Source organism: Macaca thibetana, chromosome 13, assembly GCF_024542745.1.
Source record: "Macaca thibetana thibetana isolate TM-01 chromosome 13, ASM2454274v1, whole genome shotgun sequence".
NCBI classification, from domain to species: Eukaryota; Metazoa; Chordata; class Mammalia; order Primates; family Cercopithecidae; genus Macaca; species Macaca thibetana.
Window position 1 is genome coordinate 89,556,799 of NC_065590.1, and position 21,144 is coordinate 89,577,942.

At 34.9% G+C, this 21,144-nt stretch overlaps 1 protein-coding gene across 7 annotated transcripts in view; it reads left to right on the plus strand.

Annotated features, from left to right (window-relative positions):
• The window catches only part of SMC6 (structural maintenance of chromosomes 6), an 88,239-nt gene that overhangs the window by 36,955 nt on the left and 30,140 nt on the right, over positions 1 to 21,144 (plus strand). For all 7 annotated transcript variants that reach the window (XM_050754266.1, XM_050754267.1, XM_050754265.1 and 4 more), the window contains 9 exons: positions 79 to 243; positions 717 to 895; positions 1,903 to 2,107; positions 8,478 to 8,592; positions 9,849 to 10,009; positions 13,927 to 14,062; positions 15,280 to 15,360; positions 16,779 to 16,949; positions 20,761 to 20,898. In XM_050754266.1, coding sequence (XP_050610223.1) covers positions 79 to 243; positions 717 to 895; positions 1,903 to 2,107; positions 8,478 to 8,592; positions 9,849 to 10,009; positions 13,927 to 14,062; positions 15,280 to 15,360; positions 16,779 to 16,949; positions 20,761 to 20,898 — 1,351 coding nt within the window. The remainder of the gene's footprint in view (positions 1 to 78; positions 244 to 716; positions 896 to 1,902; positions 2,108 to 8,477; positions 8,593 to 9,848; positions 10,010 to 13,926; positions 14,063 to 15,279; positions 15,361 to 16,778; positions 16,950 to 20,760; positions 20,899 to 21,144) is intronic.

Genomic DNA, 21,144 nt, shown 5'->3' on the forward strand with positions numbered 1-21,144 from the left:
TTTTATTACATTGGCTTGTGTTATTTAAATGTTAAACTGTTCATTTAACATTTTTCACTTTGGGTTATTTACTGTTAGTACTGACCAATCTTTGGAACCTGAACGGTTGGAAAGACAAAAAAAAATATCTTGGTTAAAAGAGAGAGTAAAGGCCTTACGAAATCAAGAAAATTCAGTCAATCAAGAGATCGAACAGTTTCAGCAAGCCATAGAAAAGGACAAAGAAGAATATGGCAAAATTAAGTAAGTTGCAACATCCTTAGAATGATTTTTTTCAATTACTTTCACATCATATAGTTTTGTTCTTATATGAAGAGAGCAAATATGGTTGTTTCTTCTACATAATAAGGGATCTTTTAAAAAAGATTTTATTTTTATGTTAAATACCTTGCAGAGCAGGGCTAACTCATAGCCAGTGCACCTATAGCCAGCTGGATCTTTTAAAATCACTTTTCAAGACTTCTTATAGTTGTAGAGTTGAACAATTTCTGGGATTCCTAGCCCATCATCGTTGCATTACTTTTTTTATGCCAAGTTTTGAGGACTCCAGACTGTTTTTCTCTGGTAACACAATTATTTTCAAATAAATAATTCTGCTTTTGGTTTTTAGGGTAGCTAGGTGGGTCATTCACTGGGATGTAGGTGTTCTGGGCAAAGGTTAAAAAATGTTTCTGTAAAACTATCACATATCTGCCTGTTCTGCTTTTCTTTTTTAGGAGAGAAGAATCAGATGTGAAGCATGCACTGAGCTACAATCAGAGGCAACTGAAAGAATTGAAAGATAGTAAAACTGATCGACTCAAAAGATTTGGCCCTAATGTTCCAGCTCTTCTTGAAGCCATAGATGATGCTTATAGACAAGGACTTTTTACCTATAAACCTGTAGGCCCTTTAGGTATTTGTCTTAATTTAGTGAGGTTATAATAAACTTTAGAAATAAGTTTTTATTTTCAGAATGATTGAATGAAGTTTTCAAAATAAAGTGATTTCATTAAAAAAGATAAAATGATGAAATTATGTTAAGCTCTGTAGCTTTCGTTTTATATTTTTAGAGCATAAAATATCCAGAAGTGAGAGAACTTTGGAAAAGGAAAAGTAATTACAGAGTTGAATAATTTGGTTCTTGTTTTTCTGAATAAACAAGTGAATGAACTAATATAATTGATTATTCAGAAAAAAAAATAATAACATCAAGATGAAGGAGCAGTTACCTGAGTTTTGGTAACCTTTTTAAAATGACTTTTCTTTCTTAGTTTCTGTTTTGGTTGGACAGCATGATTTCTAAGTTCTCTTCCAACTGTAAAATCTGTGGTTACTTTACTCTTACATATACATGGTACGTAAAAAAATTTTTTAAGTCACGTTTTCTTGGAGGGTTATCTTTAATTCTGAAAATCATTAGGTGAAAATGCTTATAAATATAGTTTGTTAGTAAAGTATTGCATTTAAATATTGTAGTAATGTCTCTTTTAAATGATATGTACCTTTATACCAGGATCCATTTCAATGGACGAGGCTTTTTTTCCCATCCCATTAAGGAATTTGAAAATCCCTTGATTTTCAGAACCCCATTGAAAGACTAGAATAGTATAAACTGAATATAAAAAAGCCACCGTTGGTTTACATTAGCGTGGGACAATTTTTTTCACAGGATTTGGTGGATTTTCTCTCCATTGTATCCTGTGGGTATAGGGGATTTCCCATTCAGTTAAAATATTATTTAAACTGCTTTATATAAAAGTATGTTAAGTCATTTATAAACTATGATTAAATGATCTGTAATGTCATTTAAACTGCTTTATATAAAAATATGTCACTTATAAACTATAATTAAAGAGGAGTGATGTTAATATTTCAAAATAAGTATTTATGAGCTCGTCTATAATTTTCTCTCACTTTTAGGAGCTTGCATTCATCTTCGGGACCCGGAACTTGCTTTGGCTATTGAATCTTGCTTAAAAGGGCTTCTGCAGGCCTATTGTTGCCATAATCATGCTGATGAACGTGTCCTTCAGGCACTCATGAAAAGGTTTTATTTACCAGGGACCTCACGGCCACAGATAATAGTTTCTGAGTTTCGGAATGAGATATATGATGTAAGACACAGGTAAGGCATTAGTAATTGAATATGTTTCTGGCTTTGCTTAATCATATGCAGGACTGGAAAGAGTTAAAACACTTTTAATGTTAATCATATCTTTACCCCTGATTTGTAAAATTTCATCAAGCCACTTTAATTTCTGTCTAGGTATTAGTTCTAGGCGTTAGAGAAACATAGATAAATGTTCCCTACCATTGAAGTTCTTACATGTGGGAGACATTACAGGGAAACAGATGTAGTATGGCTTAGAAATTATACCCGTGAGGAAAATGATATGACCAAATTAAGAGGGAGGGCCTAAGGAAGAACATTGGCACTCGTTACACACAGTTACATTCTGAAGGTGTTTCACAGAATCCATAGACAGTAATTGTGTTCTTTGATGACCTTAACAAGTCTTTTCAAGGGAGCTCAGTACCCAAACTGGCCTCTTTGCTAACTGCTGGCTAACACTTTAAAAATGAATGTAGGCCAGGCACGGGTTCATGCCTGTAATCCCAGCACTTTGATAGGCCAAGATGGGCAGATTGCTTTAGCTCAGAAGTTCAAGACGAGCCTGGGCAACTTGGGGAGTCCTGTCTACCAAAAATATATATAAAAAAAAAAAGCCAGGCTTGGTGGTGTGTACCTGTGGTCCCAGCTACTTGGAAGGCTGAGGTGGGAGGATCACTTGAGCCTAGGAGGCGGAGGTTGTAGTGATACAGTGACAGGGTCATGCCATTGCACTCCAGCTTGGGTGAAGAATGAGACCCTGTCTCAAAAAAAAAAAAAAAGAATATATTCCCAGATTACATTTTAAAATTTCTTTTCTCTCCCATCTCCACTTTTTAAAATAAACCTTTTTAATTAAGTCTAATGCTGTATATCTCGTATTTGGTAAATTTGTGTGTATAATTAACTCATGTTAATAGGTAGACAAGGAAGAATTCAGAGAGGGGATGAGAAATCATCGGTCGTTTAACTGATGAGTTTGTCAAGTGATAGAAAAAGTTAATTGCCTTGTAGGCAAATAGAATTCTGTGTGTAAAACGTGTGGAAGCATGACATTGGGAGTTATTCTGCAAAAAATAGCATTTGCATTTTTGATAGGAAGAAACAGATTAGCAGAGAGATTAGGACAAAATAAAGTTTAATTGAATGCAAGAGAAGGAAAAATCAGGATGACTTCTAGGTTTCTGGCTGGAGTGACTAGCTGAAGGATGCCATCAATTGTGAGGAATGTCCTTGAATCTGAACTGTCATTTTGGGACCAAAGAGAATAGTCCTGGCCATTCTGGCGGGGCCTGCTCTGAACTGCCACGAGGACTCTGAAGAAGAGTGCCTGGTGCTGCCTTGCTGGCACATTGTGTGTCCCAGCCTGTGCTTCTAGTCACTTAGCCGTGAAACACATGTGACAAGGGATCCAATGTGTGTGTCGTAATGCCAGTTTTCTTGGAAGTAGGTGAGTTTATGTGCTGAGAACAAGGGCCTCAGGAGTTGGTAGGAGGTACCTTCTTTAAGGGTTTAGATTGGCTGCCAAGGAGAATGAGAGAGGAAGCTGACTCAAGCCTGTTAAGATACAAAAGCCTAGTGGCTGCAGGATTTTTCACTGATAACGTTTCTTTAGAGATGAGTGGAGGGAGAGTCTGTACTGTTAGGTAAATATTAGAATGTTTTAGAGTGGAGAGATATTACAGAAAGGGAAAAGGGAAGCACTTGAGTGTATTGTTGACAAATTAGTTTAAAGAAAGAGAGGACTGGGAGAAAGTGTTTAGACCCACCTTAATAAAGTTAGAGAATATGCTTAAAGTCTGGAAGGAGAGGAGGTTATGGTAAGAGTGAAAAATTCAAGCTGAATGGAACAGGTCTAGGGGATGACAAAGTCCGTGTTTTGGCTTCAGGAGCAGGTAGCTGAAATGCAAGTTGTTGGAATAGGGGAAGAAACTAGATTGTAATCCTTTTGGGTGTTGATAGGATATTGACAAGAGTCTTGAGTACGTCTAACATTCTGTTAACTGTACCTGCCTTGTAAACATTTTGAAGGGGTGAATTTTTTGTGTGTTTGAAGAACTTTTTCGGTATGAATTATGGTTCAAATGCTAAATTTAAAAACTGGCTATATTATTTTAATGTGAAAAATAGTAAAATATTATTAGAGTTTATAATGCATCAGATACATAGGACTCATTTCAGTCATTTAGGCTTATGCTATATAACCTTAACAGAGGTACCTAGGAAGGTGTCTAGCTCACCTTTCCTATAAAGATGGTCTTGTTTCTTCTTCTCAGAGGACATAGAAGCTACTAAACTACTCCTACTGCTATTATGCCTGCATTTGTACATCTTGCCCCCATCTCAAGAGAGATTCTTTCTGCCTGAGGCTAGTCTACTTGTGCCTTGAATCACATACTTTCTTGCCTGACTCATTAACCATTTAAAAAAATTATTTCAGCCCTCCTGAGCCTTAAACTTTCCCATTAAATTTTCTGTTTTAAACATGGTAGGTCTCTGATTTGTGTTTCTCCTTTTAAAAACACACCCCTCCTAGAGGAGACTGCATTCACTCATAGACTTACCACTCTAGGTCTCTAAATGTTAATTATATTCTCCAATTATTTCCTTGTTGCGGAATCCAGTTGATATTTACCTTCTCTCAAGCATTAGATGCTATCAAATACACCTTCCTTCAAACTTCTTATTCCTTTTGTTACTATGACACCATTTTCTTGGTTCTCATACTCTATAGGTATTTCTCAGCCTATATGTGGGCTTTTCTTCATCTCCTTCTGGTGCTCCCTACAGCTCTCTTCATAGTCTGTTATATCTTCTCACTTTATATCTTCTTATATTTGGAAAATTAAAAATACACCAAATTTAGACCAGTCACAGTGGCTCACACCTATAATCCCAGCACTTCAGGAGGCTGAATCGGGTGGATCATTTGAGCTCAGGCGTTTAAGACCAGCCTGAGTAATGTGGTGAAACACCGTCTCTACCCAAAATACAAAAATAAACTGAGCATGGTGCTGTGTGCCTGTGGTCCCAGCTACTCAGGAGCCTGAGGTGAGAGGATCACTGGAGCCCTGGAAGTCAAGGCTGCAGTGGGCTGTGATCGTGCCACTGCACTCTAGGCGACAGAGGGAGATCCTGTCTCAAAAAAAATAAAATAAAAATACACCAAATTTTAATCATGTTTTTTTCCTATATTTTAACTTAGTGATGTTTTTCCTTTTACTTGACTTTAGAAATCACATCTTTTTATGAAATGATTTAAATATAATTAGGATGGAAAAATCATTTTGTCCTGTAACTCCACTTACCAGTGAGGCCTATTATACTTGCCTAGATTTTCTGTGCACGTTTTCCTTTGTCAGTATGTTTTGTTTAGACTTTCTGCTTAACATTGTTTGTGAACCTATGTCCTATTATCTTCTTCTTGTCCCTTCTCACCAACATCTCATTGCTAATGTTCCTTTCTACTTTTTGCTCTGCTAGACTGATTTTGTATCCTCCCCCAACATACTATTAATTGTAATATAAGCCAGTATGAAGTAAATCCCAGGGACGAATAGCCAAAGGAAGAGATAGTCGTGACTTGGTGCTTTAGAGCAAACTGGTAGTAACAACTTCATGTAATGATGGCCTGTGGCTGCCCAAAAATGGTGACTCCTTCCTAGTTTCAAAACCTGTGCTCTCCACAGGCTGGCGAGAGTCTGCATTTCACCAGAACTGCCTACCACATCCTCCCCTCTTAGACTTCTACTCCCTTTCTTTATCTCCTTGTTCTCTACTTTGTTTCATTGACTGCCTGACATTTCTAGAGCATCCACACCCTATTCTTTCTTATCCTTGTTTTTATTTCCACCGGAAATCTGTCCTAAAAAGCCATTTACCTGCTACTGTCTCTTTTCTCTGCTTCCCTTTTCAGGAAAAACTCAAAGGAATTGTCTATGTCTCTTAATTTCTCTCTACCTTCTTTCTTGAACCTTCTCCAGTCAAACTTTATAATTACATCACATACCAAAACAGCTCTCATCAAGGCATCAGCAAGCCTCACTTTGCTTAACTCAATTAACTCAAAGTCATTACTATTCACTAATTTTACTTACTGGCAGTATTTGCCCTTGATCCTTTCATTCTTCCTGAAACCCTTTTTCACTTGGCACCAAGGGCCTCACTCTTCTCATTTTCCTAATTCTCTAGGCGTTCGTTTTTGGTATCTTTTGCTGCTTCCTCCTCACTGCTGACTGTACTAGTGCTCCAGAACTCTTCTTGGCCTGCACTTCTCCCTAGGTGAACTCATCTGATTTCATGACTTTAGAGATCATACATTGATGACTGTGAAACTATGTTTGTAGGTTGCCTTTTTCTTCTGAACTCTAGGATATAATATACTTAATATGTATTTTCCACTTAGATGCCCAATAAGCATTTCAAACTTAACATGTCTGAAAGCTATACTCCTGATTTCCACCCCAAAACCTGCACTTTCAGTAATCTTCTCCATCTTCATTTCCCTATTGCAGAGTCATTCTTGATTCCTTTTTTTTTTTTTTTTGAGACGGAGTCTCACTCTGTTGCTCAGGCTGAAGTGGCCGGATCTCAGCTCACTGCAAGCTCCGCCTCCCGGGTTTACGCCATTCTTCTGCCTCCGCCTCCCAAGTAACTGGGACTACAGGCACCCGCCACCTCGCCTGGCTAGTTTTTTTGTGTTTTTTTTAGTAGAGACGGGGTTTCACCGTGTTAGCCAGGATGGTCTCGATCTCCTGACCTCGTGATCCACCCGTCTCGGCCTCCCAAAGTGCTGGGATTACAGGCTTGAGCCACCGCGCCCGGCCTCTTGACTCCTTTCTGCTACCCCACATCCTACTGGCTGTACTTTAGAAATATATCCAAGATCTGACCACTTGTGTGGTGACTACACTGGCTCACGCCATCATCATGTTTCCCTTGAGGATTTATAGGCTGATCTCCCTGCTTCTGGTTACTTGGCACCACAGTTTCAGTACAGCAGCCAACGGAAAGTCAGGTCATGTTGTGCCTCTGCTCAAAGGACTCTAAACTTTGCTGTTTTCCTTATCACAGGCCTGACTGTGACCTCTAGGCTTGGATGATCTGTCCTCTCACCATCTTTCTTATCCTGTCTCTAGAAGCACTTCCCTCCCTGATCTGTCCACTGTGGCAGTCTGTCTCCTTGCTTCTCTGACACATCTTTTAGGGTCTTCATGATTGCTCTTCCCTCGTCCGGAATGGTCTTCTAAGGTTACTTATGTGACTATCTCATTTCCTCAGGTATCTGCCCAGTGTTATCTTAGTGAGGCTTTTTCTAGTCTTTGTGTGTGTGTGTGTGTGTGTGTGTGTGTGTGTAAAAAAGCGCCATAAGCTGCCTTTCCCTTCGTTCTTTTTCTTTATTCTCTGTCTTCCTTCAAAAAAATGTAAGCTCCATGAACAGAGTGTAGTCTGTTTTGTATACTGCTCCCTTTATCCTCTGGAACAGCACCTGCCACAAAGTAGGTGCTCACTAAATATGTGTTGAATTAATGGATGAGTAGGTATAAAACATGCATGCAAAGATACTTTGTTTTGGAATTCTAGGACTAGAAAAGCACTAAGAATGCTACCACCATCTTCTCCTCAGCCATTCATTGCTCCTGTACCTCCTATTCTTAGTATGTTCATTTTTCAGTGCTATTAATAGCTTACATGTTTACATTTTAGTTGAAAGATTGTCTCTTTCATGAGCCCAAATTACAATTCCTAAGAATATCTTTTCTTTCATATTTCCTCTGTGTTGGTAATAAACTTTGCTTCAATTTTTCTTTTCTTATATCGGGGCAAAAATTGTTTAGCTATTTATAATGAATTTTAAATAATTGACTTTTATGTTTATGTATGATAACTGTATGAGATTTAAGGAAATTGTAATTATTAATTATAGTAGGCAGCAGGGCATATTGATTAAGAATCTGGACTGTAGAGCTGAGCTGCCTGGTTTAAATCCTAGCCCAGTTACATAACTATCTTCGTGACGATGGGGAACATACTCAACTCTCTGAAGCATCCTCATCTGAAAAAAATGTGGAGAGAATAATACTATTTATCTTATGTGATTGTTAAAAGGATTGAATGAGCTAATATTTGTAACATGCTTAGAACAGTGCCTAACACATAGTATTATATAAATGCTAAATAAATAAACCTCTATGTATTTGAAAACCTGTGTTTTCAAATGTTACCAGGTAGTTGATATTGTCTGGTTATTTATAATCTCCCCCTGTTACAAATACATATGGAAATATATATACTCTATTATATGTATATATATACACAATTTTCATGTATATATATTTATAATTAAAATTTGCTAAGTTAATCCTTCTGTCTTTTTGTCTCCTAGAGCTGCTTATCATCCAGAGTTTCCAACAGTTCTGACAGCTTTAGAAATAGATAATGCGGTCGTGGCAAATAGCCTAATTGACATGAGAGGCATAGAGACAGTGCTACTAATCAAAGTAAGACCACCAGATCTTTGCTGTATTTTATGTTATTGTTAAATTTTTAAAACTGAAGATGATTATATAAATTCCAGTTCTCCTTTTATCATAGAGTTGTTGATGTGTTTCACTATTGTACTTTTACCTGATAGGAAAATCGATAGGGTAATATAGAAACTGATTGATTTGTATGTTTTCTGCCCCATGGAACTTTATAACTTTTGGCTGTTCTTTATAAAATCATTTCACAAATGCATATTATTCTTTTGGTGCATGGTGTTATAAAATTTTTTTGTTCATTCTTATTTAGCTGCCAAATTTATTCTTTATTTGCCCTTACAGATACATATATTATTATCATTCTACTTAAATGAAGTATTTTGCTTGATATCTTATGACTTCTTTTTCATATAACTTTGTACTCTGTTAGATAAATCAATATTTACTGTTTATCTGTGTAGGTATTTTTATGTGCTTGTTAGATTAGATCACCGTATTTTGTTTCCTCTGTTGGCATAAATTTGCTGAGAAGGGACAAGGTGATTTATATTGTCTTGTTATTTGAAACAAATTTGTAATCAAGACAAACAAAAGTCTTTTTTTTCTCATTAACAGAAGCTAAGAAGGGTCTAGATAACTCAAATGTGTGTGTGTGTGTATATATATATACATATGTTCATATTGTAGTTATTTGTGTGTTCTACTCTTTCATATTTTAGAATAGTACTTGAAAAAATAAATAATAAAGCCCTGTTGTAAAGGTCTGTCCCCAGAGAGGTTGATTAGGCCTTAATTAACCTAATCTTCTTTCACTTCCTCCAGGGCTTAAATATTTCCAGACTTTCCGTACATTTTTCAGTATGGTAATCGTTTATTGGAATTTGCTATTCATTCATATCTTTTCTAGGGTGTAAAAGTCATTTAGAAAAAATAATTAGTATGAACTGGTCTAAAGTCTGTATTTTCACATTAAAAAGCACTTAAAATAGTTTTAACTTTTAAATGGATAATACTCAAATTTAAAAATAAATATACACCAATTTGTCATGAAACATTGTTTACTAAACTGTTTTAAGACTTTTTAAATAGTTTTAATTCTTCTAACCTTGAAAGTGTTAAAATTCTTATATTTAACTTTATAAAATTATTTGAATGTTTTAAAAAGAATACTTGAATCATATTAAAATAATAAGGACGAGTAACATTTTGAAATTCTGTACATCAGAAAAATTTTCACATCGTTTTAAAAAATTTATTTTTTTCTATTCTTTTAGAATAATTCTGTAGCTCGTGCAGTAATGCAGTCCCAAAAGCCACCCAAAAATTGTAGAGAAGCTTTTACTGCTGAGGGTGATCAAGTTTTTGCAGGACGTTATTATTCATCTGAAAATACAAGACCTAAGTTCCTAAGCAGAGATGTGGATTCTGAAATAAGGTTAGAGTCAAGTTTAACTTTACTGTATTATTCCCACTGCTTCCTTTGGGGTTCATTTTCTTTCATATTACTCTTCCAGTGGTTGTTTCAGTGAGGATGGGAGTAATCTATCTCAGTGCTTAGTCTTAAAACATCACTTAGCTAGTTATGGAATTCGAGGTTGACAGTTACCTTGCATCATCACTTCGACAACAGCATTCAGGACTGATAATCCAGAACGTATTCCCTCAACTAGCTCATTTGTACACTATTTGTTGCTTGTCCTCAAGGAGATAGGAGCTTGACTCAGAATGTAAATCAGCTACATCACTGTGCTCACTATTTAATTTTGCTGATTTGTCTAAGAGAGGATACAGCAGACTGGTTTACATTCTGGCTCAAGCTCCTTATAATGTCCCTGATTGGTACTTTGAGTTGCACAGTTCTAGAAAGAAGATCAATTGACATGATTAGAACACATGCCTAGGAAAATACAGCTGCTAGAAGAGACAAATTGAGAAGTTAAACGAAAAACTAATAAGAGATTCAAGAACATGCAAAAAGACATTTTGGTATCAAAAAACAACCCCATGATTGCTTAACTGAATTCATTCAATTGATGAATTGACGTTTTGGGCCTGAATTAATGACTTAGAAGATCTTCAGTAGAAGAACTTAGGACTTCAAAGAAATATCTAAGAAAACTGAGCAAAAAAAAAAAAAAAAAAATTATAAATGACTTGTATGTGTAGGGGAAATGAGAGTTTTGTTGAAATAGATTTCTTCTAGTCATTTTTATGTGATTATGAGAGCAGAAGAAAGGAAAATAACCGTAATACCATAATGGATGTTGGAGAGTTTAGTAAAACTTCAATTAGCAATAGAAAAAGTTGAATGACTAGCACCTTGGTGTTGTGGCACTTGCTTTTGTTTATTATCTTAATGCAGTTTTCAGTTATAAAAGTGCACATAATGTGTAACCAAGCCCTTAGAATGATTACCAGGGTGGTTCATAAAAAAAAATTACCTGTGAATTTTTGAGTTGTTAAAACGCTGTAACATTTTAATGTAATCTTCTGAAGTATGCTCTTAAAATTTTATTCTTTTATTTGTTCTTCAAACAACAGATATTTAATGGCTATCTGATATTCTAGTCACTAATCAAGGCACAAGACACATAAGGAAACAAAGTATTGATATACATAATTTCTCTACTGGATCTTAAATTAAGGGGAAGATAGACTGTAAATGAATACTAGGTTAGGTGGTGATCAGTGCTGTGGAGACAAATAAAGCATAGTATGGGGCAAGAGAGTGACAAGTATACTATTTTAGATAGGCTTTCGGGGAATATGTATTCATCCCACACAAACAACTCACATACTCAGCTCAGGCTTAATATAGTTTTCGTTAGGTAACATGTTCTCTATGTAAAAACTCATTAAAAAAAAACTAAGGAGGAACATTATATGAAAATGTATAGGAATTAGTTTTACCCAGTAAAAAGAAAGTTGTAAAATTCATTAGTTTTATTAATGCAGGTTACATTGATTGCTTCAATTTATTCTATATGTTCAGAAAAATTGTATAATAACAATACTGTCTTGCTTATTTTGTTGGTTTTCATTTTTGGTTTAGGCTGTAGTTTCTAAAGTTTGTTTACTTGGCAGTTTTGGTTTTTTTTTTGAGACAGGGTCTCACTCTGTCACCCAGGCTAGAGTGCAGTGGCAGGATCTTGGCTCACTGCAGCCTCTGCCTCCAGTGTTCAAGTGATTCCTGTGCCTCAGCCAACTGAGTAGCTGGGAGTACAGGCAAGCGCCACCATGCCCAACTAATGTTGTTAGAGACAGGGTTTCACCATGTTGACCAGGCTGGTGTCAAACTCCTGGCTTCAAGTGATCTACCCACGTCCACCTCCCAAAGTGCTGAGATTACAGGGTTAAGCCATTGCACCTGGCCGGGCAACTTTTATTTTTATTTTATTTTATTTTTTGAGACAGGGTCTGTTGACCAGGCTGGAGTGCAGTGGTGTAATCTCGGCTCACTGCAACCTCCGCCTCCCGAGTTCAAGCTATTTTCCTGCTTCAGCCTCCTGAGAAGCTGGGACTACAGGCACATGCCACCACACCTGGCTAATTTCTGTACTTTTTGGTAGAGACAAGGTTTCACCATGTTGATCAGGCTGGTCTCGAACTCCTGACCTCAAGTGATCTGCCCGCCTCAGCCTCCCAAAGTGCTGAGATTACAGGCGTGAGCCACCATGCCCAGCCATTTTTTTTTAAGCAAAATTACTATTTGTTAATAAAAGTTTAGGTTTATATATGATAAAATAAATATTTCATATTCAATCCTGAGGAGCCATATTAAATGTTCCTCCTGGCCCCATTTTTATCAGAAATTGCACTATTCCTTTCCCCATTTTTATCATTTATTCAGCTAACATTTATTGAGCCTTTTTTTTTAATTTAAAAATTCTAGCAAGGTAGCACGGTTATTTTACATACCAGTAAATGTTGTATATACTATTATCTTATGTACCAGTAAAAAGGAAATAAATACTAATTGAACCACAGACTGCAAAATGGTTTCAGATTTCAGAGATGTTAAAATGTGGAGAAATATGCATCTCAGTGGAATATGGCCAGCTCCAGGGAATATCCCCCAGACTAGGGAAAAGTTGTTCTTAACTGCAAAGGTAGTTCTCTTCCACCAAGCACACAGCTTTGGAAGACAGATACTTGGATTAGTGAGGAAAAGATCACTTCTGAAGCCAGTTGACTCTGCCATATGGGGACACTTTTTTATGAATTTGGAATCCGGTACTTTATTTATTCTCCGTATCTTTTTATTGTCATCTTCTTCTTCCCCTTCACTCCTCACACATTCGTAGTGTTTATTCACCAACGGAAGTACTAAGCTATTAGTTTTATCTGTTTTAATCACTCTCTGTGCCTTTTTGTGTTTCTTATCTTCTCCCCTAGTTGGTCCACCTGATGAAAAATTAGAGAATACAATTCAGTTATCTCTTCTCCCAGATTCACTCTTATGCTCCTATAGTACTGTGGATATATAATATAGTGTCCTGTTCACATTTTAATGTTATAGTTTATTTCCTGATTTTTTTTTTCAGAGTCACATCTTAATTCTGTTTCTACTTCTGTCTACCACTATGCGTAATACTGGCACACGGAAGTCATAAGTACATTTGACCCTTGAAGAGTGCAGAGGTTAGGGGCACTGACCCACAGTGCAGTCAAAGTCTGTGTATAACTTTTGACTCCCCAGAAACTTAATAGCCTACTGTTGACTGGAAGCCTTACTGATAACATAAGTAATCAATTAATATATATTTTAGATGTTATATGTATTATGTACTGTATTCTTATAATACAGTATATACAGTATAGTATATTATACAATATACTATAAATACAGTATATTGTACCATACAATGTATCATATATTCTTACAATACAGTTAGCTACAGAAAAGAGTATGTTAAGAAAATCATAAGGAAGAGAAAATATATTTACTATTAATTAAATAAAAGTAGATCATCATTAAGGTCTTTATCCTTATTCTTCACATTGAATAAGGTGAGGAAAAGGAGTGGTTGGTCTTACTGTGTCAGGGGTGACAGAGGCAGAAGAAAATCTGTGTATAAGTGGACCCACATCTTTCAAACCCTGCTTTGTTCAAGAGTAAACTCTACTTGTTAAGGAAATAAGTAAAACTTGATTCCTGTTTAGAATGTTTTTTGCAATGTCTGCAGTAGATTTTCATAATTAATAGCTTGGTAGGATTATAGAACTAGTTTAACTGAAAAGGATTTTGCACATAACTTACCATAAATAAGGCTTTCTTTGTAAAGGTCTAAAGTATTTGTAATATTGAGAAAAAGGTTTGAAGTATTTTTTATCTTCTCCTTTCCTATCAAGTGACTTGGAGAATGAGGTTGAAAATAAGATGGCCCAGATATTAAATCTTCAGCAACATTTATCTGACCTTGAAAAAGATATTAAACGCAATGAGGAACTTCTTAAAAGGTGCCAACTACATTATAAAGAACTGGAGGTAAAAAAATAAATAAACATTCTTTTGTTTTTTTTTCAACTTACTACTACCAAGTTGATTTTAAGATCCCATTATTAACTTCGAGTAATTCTCAGACCTTTTGGCCTCAAGCCCCTTTACACTCATCAAAGAGCTTTCATTTCTGTGGGTATATCTATCAACGTTTACATTTTTAAAAATTAAAACAAAATTTAAGAATATTTATTAATTCATGTATTAGTCTGTTTTCACGCTGCTGATAAAGACATAATAGAGACTGGGTAATTAATGGACTCACAGTTTCACGTGGCTGGGGAGGCCTCACAATCACGGCAGAAGGCAAAAGGCACGTCTTACATGGCGGCAGCCACGAGAGAAAGAGAGCCAAGCAAAAGGGGAAACCCCTTATAAAACCATCAGCTCTCATGAGACTTATTCACTACCACAAGAACAGTAGGGGGTAGCTGCCTCCATGGTTCAATTATCTCCCATCAGGTTCCTCCCACAACACATGGGATTATGGGAACTTAAATTCAAGGTGAGATCTGGGTAGGGACACAGCCAAACCATATCAAATCATTTAAAAATAATAATAAACTTAGTTAACAGAAATATTTTTTATTTAAAAAAACAAATTTTTGAAACCAAAAAGATTTTGTGAGAAGATTGGAATATTTTTGTAAGTCTCTAATGTTCAGTTTAATAAAATTCAATTAAATAGTTGTATCAGTTTTTGCAGTCTGTTGCAATATTACAAATCATACATTTATAAACCTTATATACACTCATGAAAAAATGCTAATAAAAATGGCAAATAATGTCTAATTGTTTTTATGAAAATAGTTTTGGCCTCACAGACTATCTGAAAGGATATCAGAAACCCCCATAGGTTACTTGGTTCATACTTGGAAAACCACTGGATTAGAATAATCATTCCATAACTTGAGACTTTGGATGTTTCAGAAAAATTTTTCTCAATGGACTCAACAGTGCCATCATTTAAAATGCTAAGATGGATTACTTACATCTCTTTTTGGATTAGTATATGAGAGTGATACATGGCAGAATTTATATGTAATTTCTTTTGGTTGATTTAATACTAATGTACCCCTTTCATTAATTATGGAATCCTTCTGTATCATCAACATTGTAGAGCTTTGTAGATTAATACATCCTTTCCAAGGTTTTTGGTTTAAATTTTTTTTTATGTTACTAAAATCCAAATACTTTTCTTTTAGATGAAAATAAGAAAAAGTAATTCTGAAATTCGGGAACTTGAGAACATAGAAGAACACCAGTCTGTAGATATTGCAACTTTGGTAAAATACTTTTTTTCAATTTAAATGTAATATTAAAGGATAAAGCCACCATTCAGGTTAATGGCATCAACTCAGCTTTTTTAGAAAGTTCTTTTAATTGAAGCTACTCTTTATGATTGCTGTCTCCATTCACCAAGAAGGTAAAAACTACCTGGTATATAGCCTTCATATTTTTTAATGTTGTGTGTATATATAACTTTCATGCATAATAATTGATTTTGTCTTCTATCACATGCAAAAAAGCTTTACCCAAACTTAATTATATTTCTAAACAAGGGCCCATCAAACCCTGCTACTGAGCATGGTGTTTTTCACCTAGGTGCTCTCGGAGTTCATCAGTATCAATATGAGTGGGCACAGATGTCAGGATCATCTTTTAGTCAGTTCTAATTGGTGTCTTGTTTTTTTTTCTTTTTTTCAAATCAGTATTTTTCATTTTAATTCAACATATTTTTTACTGTATTTTTTTTTCAGGAGTCTGTTTATGACACTTAGCTTTTTCTGAGTTTCAGCAAACAGTGAATTAGATAAATTGCAGTTTTGTTAAAATGAATAAATATTTATTGAGTGCTCTGTATCAGGAAGGATATTAACTGCTAAGGAATACAACAGTGCACAAAATGGAATAAGTCTCAGTGCTGGTAAAGTTTTACTCTGATTAGAATTTCTCTTCATTTTTTACTAGTAGTCTTGTTTTTCACTTTCTGCTTTTTATTTTTCTGCTTTAATTCCTTTTATTGATAGACTAAATTTCATTTTTATTATTATTATTTTTTTGAGATGGAGTATCACTCTTGTTGCCCAGGTTGGAGTGCAGTGGTGCAATCTTGGCTCACTGTAACCTCTGCCTCCCAGGTTCAAGCAATTCTCCTGCCTCAGCCTCCCAAGTAGCTGGGATTACACAGGCATGTGCTACCATGCCCAGCTAATTTTTTGTATTTAGTAAAGACGGGCTTTCACCATGTTGGTCAGGCTGGTCTCAAACTCCTGACCTTAGATGATCCACCCGTGTCGACCTCCCAAAGTGCTGGGATTACAGGCATGAGCCACTGCACCTGGCCAACTAAATTTCTTAAACATACGGATGATATCTTATTCATCTTTGTTTACTTAGCATCTAACATATTCTCTGGCACAAGATATAGTATAGTTTGGAAAAAATGAATAGATAGAATGAAAGTTACTCTTTTTGATTATGATCTTAAGCAGAATATTGTCTCCTAAATATTCAGCTTGTTTTCCTCTACTTCCTAGTTTACCATTAAGAGTATAAAAATACTCTAGTGTTCTTTCTATTTGTATTTGATGTGATTTGCATATAGCCTATAGTTTCTCCTCTCAGAATTATTTATATGTTTCTTCTATTTGAAAGCTTAAAGTGTTTTAATTAACCCTATATGCTGTTTAAATTTTATCAGGAAGATGAAGCTCAGGAAAATAAAAGCAAAATGAAAATGGTTGAGAAACATATGGAGCAACAAAAAGAAAATATGGAGCATCTTAAAAGTCTGAAAATAGAAGCAGAAAATAAGTATGATGCAATTAAATTAAAAATTAATCAACTATCAGAGCTAGCTGACCCACTTAAGGTATATATTTTTGATATTGTTATGTATGTATTTTATGGTTTAGTTTTATATCCACAGTGTACTTATTGGGTATTGGCCTAAAATAATTTCTGGTTAAATGTAAATATAGTAGCATAAAAATCGAATATAAAGAATGGTGGGAACCAAACTTTCATCATTAGATCAATTAGTATTAAACACTTCTGTTCATGCCTTTAGGAGAATAAATCACCAAATTTCCATTTCTCCTAGAGGATTATAGCTTTTTTTTTTTTTTTTTAACCTCTTTATGATTTTAAAAATCAGAACCAGGAGTAGAGACGTCTTGTACATGTAGAATGTCTCTGTGCTTGCTTGTTCTGTTGTCCCAGCTTTGCTTCAATAACTCAAAGATTAGTTGCTATAAAAGCCAACTTGAAATAAAGTACTACTCATCTCTTGTTTGTCAGCTATCTCATTATGTTCCAGGCTGAATTCAATTGACTTTATTTTTAGCTCGTATTTTTGAGACAAAGTTGGCCATGAAGTTTTTCATAATATTCCCTTATTATTCCTCGTAAATCTGATCAACAGAGAAAAAATAAACTGAAGAAAAACAAATAGACTGAAACAAACAAACAACATCTTAGGGACCTGTGAAACTATAACAGAATAGCTGACATTTGTATTGTTGGAGTCTTAGAAAGTGAGGGAAAAGAGGGCATGACTGAAGAAGTACTTAAAAAAATAATGGCTAAACACTTCCCAAATTTGGCAAAAAGCATAAACTTACAGATTAAAGAATGTAAGTAAACCAAAAACAAGATAAACCCAAAGTAATCTGCAATAAGACACATTATAGTGAAACTTGTGGAAATTAAAGAAAAGATCTTACAGATAGCAAGAGAAAACCTTATATAGAAAAGGATTTTTGAATAACAGCATATTTCTCATAAGAAACCATGGAGGCCAGATGGAAGTGGCGTATTTTTCGAGTGCGAAATGACCTGTCAACCCTGTGTCCACCAAATATATTTCCAAGCAATAAAGGAAAAAATCAAGGTATTCTCAGATAAAGGCAAACTTAGAGAATTTGTTAGGAAAAATAAAAGAGGGAATCTTGGAACATCAGGAAGGAAAAAAAAATGAGATAAAAATAGGAAAAAATGCAATAGACTTCTTGAGTTTTAAAAATTATGTTTAGAAGGCTAGCAAAAATTATAATATCTGAGATAATTCTAAATGTATGTAGAGGAGAAGGTATTTAAGACTCATATTTAAAATGGGGAAAAGAAAAGGGATACAAAAGGGAGGTAAGATTTCTATGCTTCTCAAACTGGTAAAATAATTATGCCAGTAGACTGTGATGTTTGGTGTATATAATATAATACCTACAGCAGCTTCTAAAAAAGCTATACAAGGAGGTGCACTAAAACATACTACAGATAAGTTGAGATGGAATCCTTAATGTATGTTGGAGTAAACACATGAAGCAGGAAGGAGAAGACAGATAAACAACAAACAGAATACAAAAAATAAAATGACAGACTTAAATTTAGACTTACCTGTGTAAATAAATGAAAGACAGATATGGACAGAGTAGATTAAAACATGACTATATGGTCTCTATAAATAGCTCACTTCAAATACAGCCATATAGGCAGGTTGAAAGTAAAAGGATGGAAAATGGTATATCCTGCAAATAATAATCAAAGGAAAGCAGGAGTAGCTATATTAAAATCAGATAAAGTGGACTTCAAAATAAAATTACCGGAGACAAACAAGGACATTATGTAATGACAAAAGGTTCAGTCCACCAAAAATACATAGCAATTCTAAATATGTGTGCAACAAATATTAGAGTTGTAACATATGGAAAGCAAAATCTTACCAAAATCTTATAGAACTTCAATAATTGATAGAACAACTATACCAAAAGTGAACAAGGATATAGAAAAACTCAACAGGATCTAATCATTATTTATATATTGTTCAGTAAAATTTATCCATTTAAAGTGTATAGTTCAATGATTTTTCATATATTCAGATTTGTATAACCATTTCCACCGTTTTAGAACATTTTCATCACCTAATAAAGAAACCTGTACTGATTAACAGTCACTCCCAATTCTCTCCCAATTCTCTCCTATCCCCATCCCCTGGCAAAGACTAATCTACTTTCTATCTCTATAGATTTGCCTATTCCAGATATTTCATATGAGTAGAATCATATAATATGCGGTCTTTTTTTACTGGCTCCTTCAACTTAGCATAATGTTTTCAAGTTTCATCCGTGTTGTAGCCTGTGTCAGAACCTTCTTACTTTTTATTGCCTAGTCAAGTTCACATTTTATTTATGCATTCATCAGTTGATGGACATTTGGGCGCTGCTGCTGCAAACATTCATGTACAAGTTTTTGGGGAGATATGTATTGTCATTTGTCTCAGATACCTGGGAATGGAATTACTAAGCTGTGTGCTTACACTGCATTTTGAAGAACTTTGAAACTTTCCAAAGTGACTGTATCATTTAACGTTCTCACCAACAGTGTTTGAATGTCCCAGTTTCTCCACATCCTTATCAACACTGGTTATTTTCTGCCTTTTTAATTTTAACCATGCTAGTGAGTGAGAAGTGGTATCTCATTGTGATTTTGATTTGTATTTTCCTTATGGCTAATACTGTTGGTAGTTTTCATGTGCTTATTGGCCATTTGTTTATCTTTGGGGAAATGCCTCTTTAAATCTTTGCCCATTTTACAGTTGGGTTATGGGTCTTTTATTTTTGAGTTGTAAGAGTTCTTTATTCTGGATATGTGTTGGCTGTTTTTCATGATATAGTAAATGTTTTAATTCATTTTTCAGTTATTCCTAGTATATAGATACATTACTGAATTTTGTATTGACCTGTATCCAGTAACCTTTCTAAACTCACTTATTAGTTTAAAATTCTTTTGGAATTTATATACCATCATCTGTTTTTGTATAAATACAGTATTATGCTTTTTTTTTTTCTGATTTTTATGCTTTCTATTTCCTTTTATTTTAATTGAACTAGCCAGGACTTCCAACAACTCTTGACCTTTAGTACATTGTTGAATAGAAGCCATGAAACTAGAAGTCCTTACCTTGCTCTTGTTCTTAGAAAGAAAGCATTCTATATTCATCATGAAGTAATAGCTATTGTTTGCTTTTAATTGTCCTGTTTTTGTTGTTCTTCATACTTTCCCTCTTCGTGTCCTTCCTTTGAGATTACCAAGTAATTATGAGTGTTCCTTTATCTCTTCTCCCCGTTTTTTAGCTCTACCCTTTGTTTTATTTTTCCAGTGGTGGCTGTGCATTACAGTGTGCGTCTTTACCTTATATCTACTCCTGTTTGTTTTTAAAGTGATCTTGGGATGGCTTCTTTCCAGCTGTATTTTATGCTCAAAATTGTGAAGTTATACCAGATATGACTAAATAAATCAGAGTTAAATTTTTTTACATCCTTGCTTTTTCCCCGACCCACGTTTTTTAAAACGAGGTATCCTTTTTCAGGTGTCCTCTGTAAGTACCTAACACTTGCATTGTTTTAAGTTTTTAAAGGCTAATGTGGATTCCCCAAAAAATGCCTGGTTTATTAAAATAAAACTGAAAGTACCTTAATATATGGGGAATTCAGATAAGAATTTGAATTTAAGGTGACTTCCTAATTTGGGAAACTCTTCACTTGTATTCAGACCCATATGGATAAAATAACACTTGCCTCTTCAAACAGCATAATCCTAGCCACTTTATTGAGTTGTTAATTATCTTTATACCTATGCTGGAAATTTTTTTAAAACAGTCTTTTATTTTGGCTTTGTTCAAACAGGATGAATTAAATCTTGCTGATTCTGAAGTAGATAACCAAAAACGAGGGAAACGACATTATGAAGAAAAACAAAAAGAACACCTGGATACCTTAAATAAAAAGAAACGAGAACTGGATATGAAAGAGAAAGAACTAGAGGTTTTTCACCATTTTTTTCAAGTTATTTTGTTTTCAGCCTGAGTCGTGATTATTAAAGTGTGTTTTCCCTAATGTCATGTTTCTAAAAACAGACAAGTTGTCTGAATTTGTTTCATATAGAGTAATAGGTGTTTGGGTGAATCAACAGAAGAGACTTAGGGACCCTCAAAGTGTGAGGACTTAAATAGGCAAGACTCCAGCAGTCCTGTATTATGCCTCTGAGTGCTTTAGAAAGTAGCACTGTCT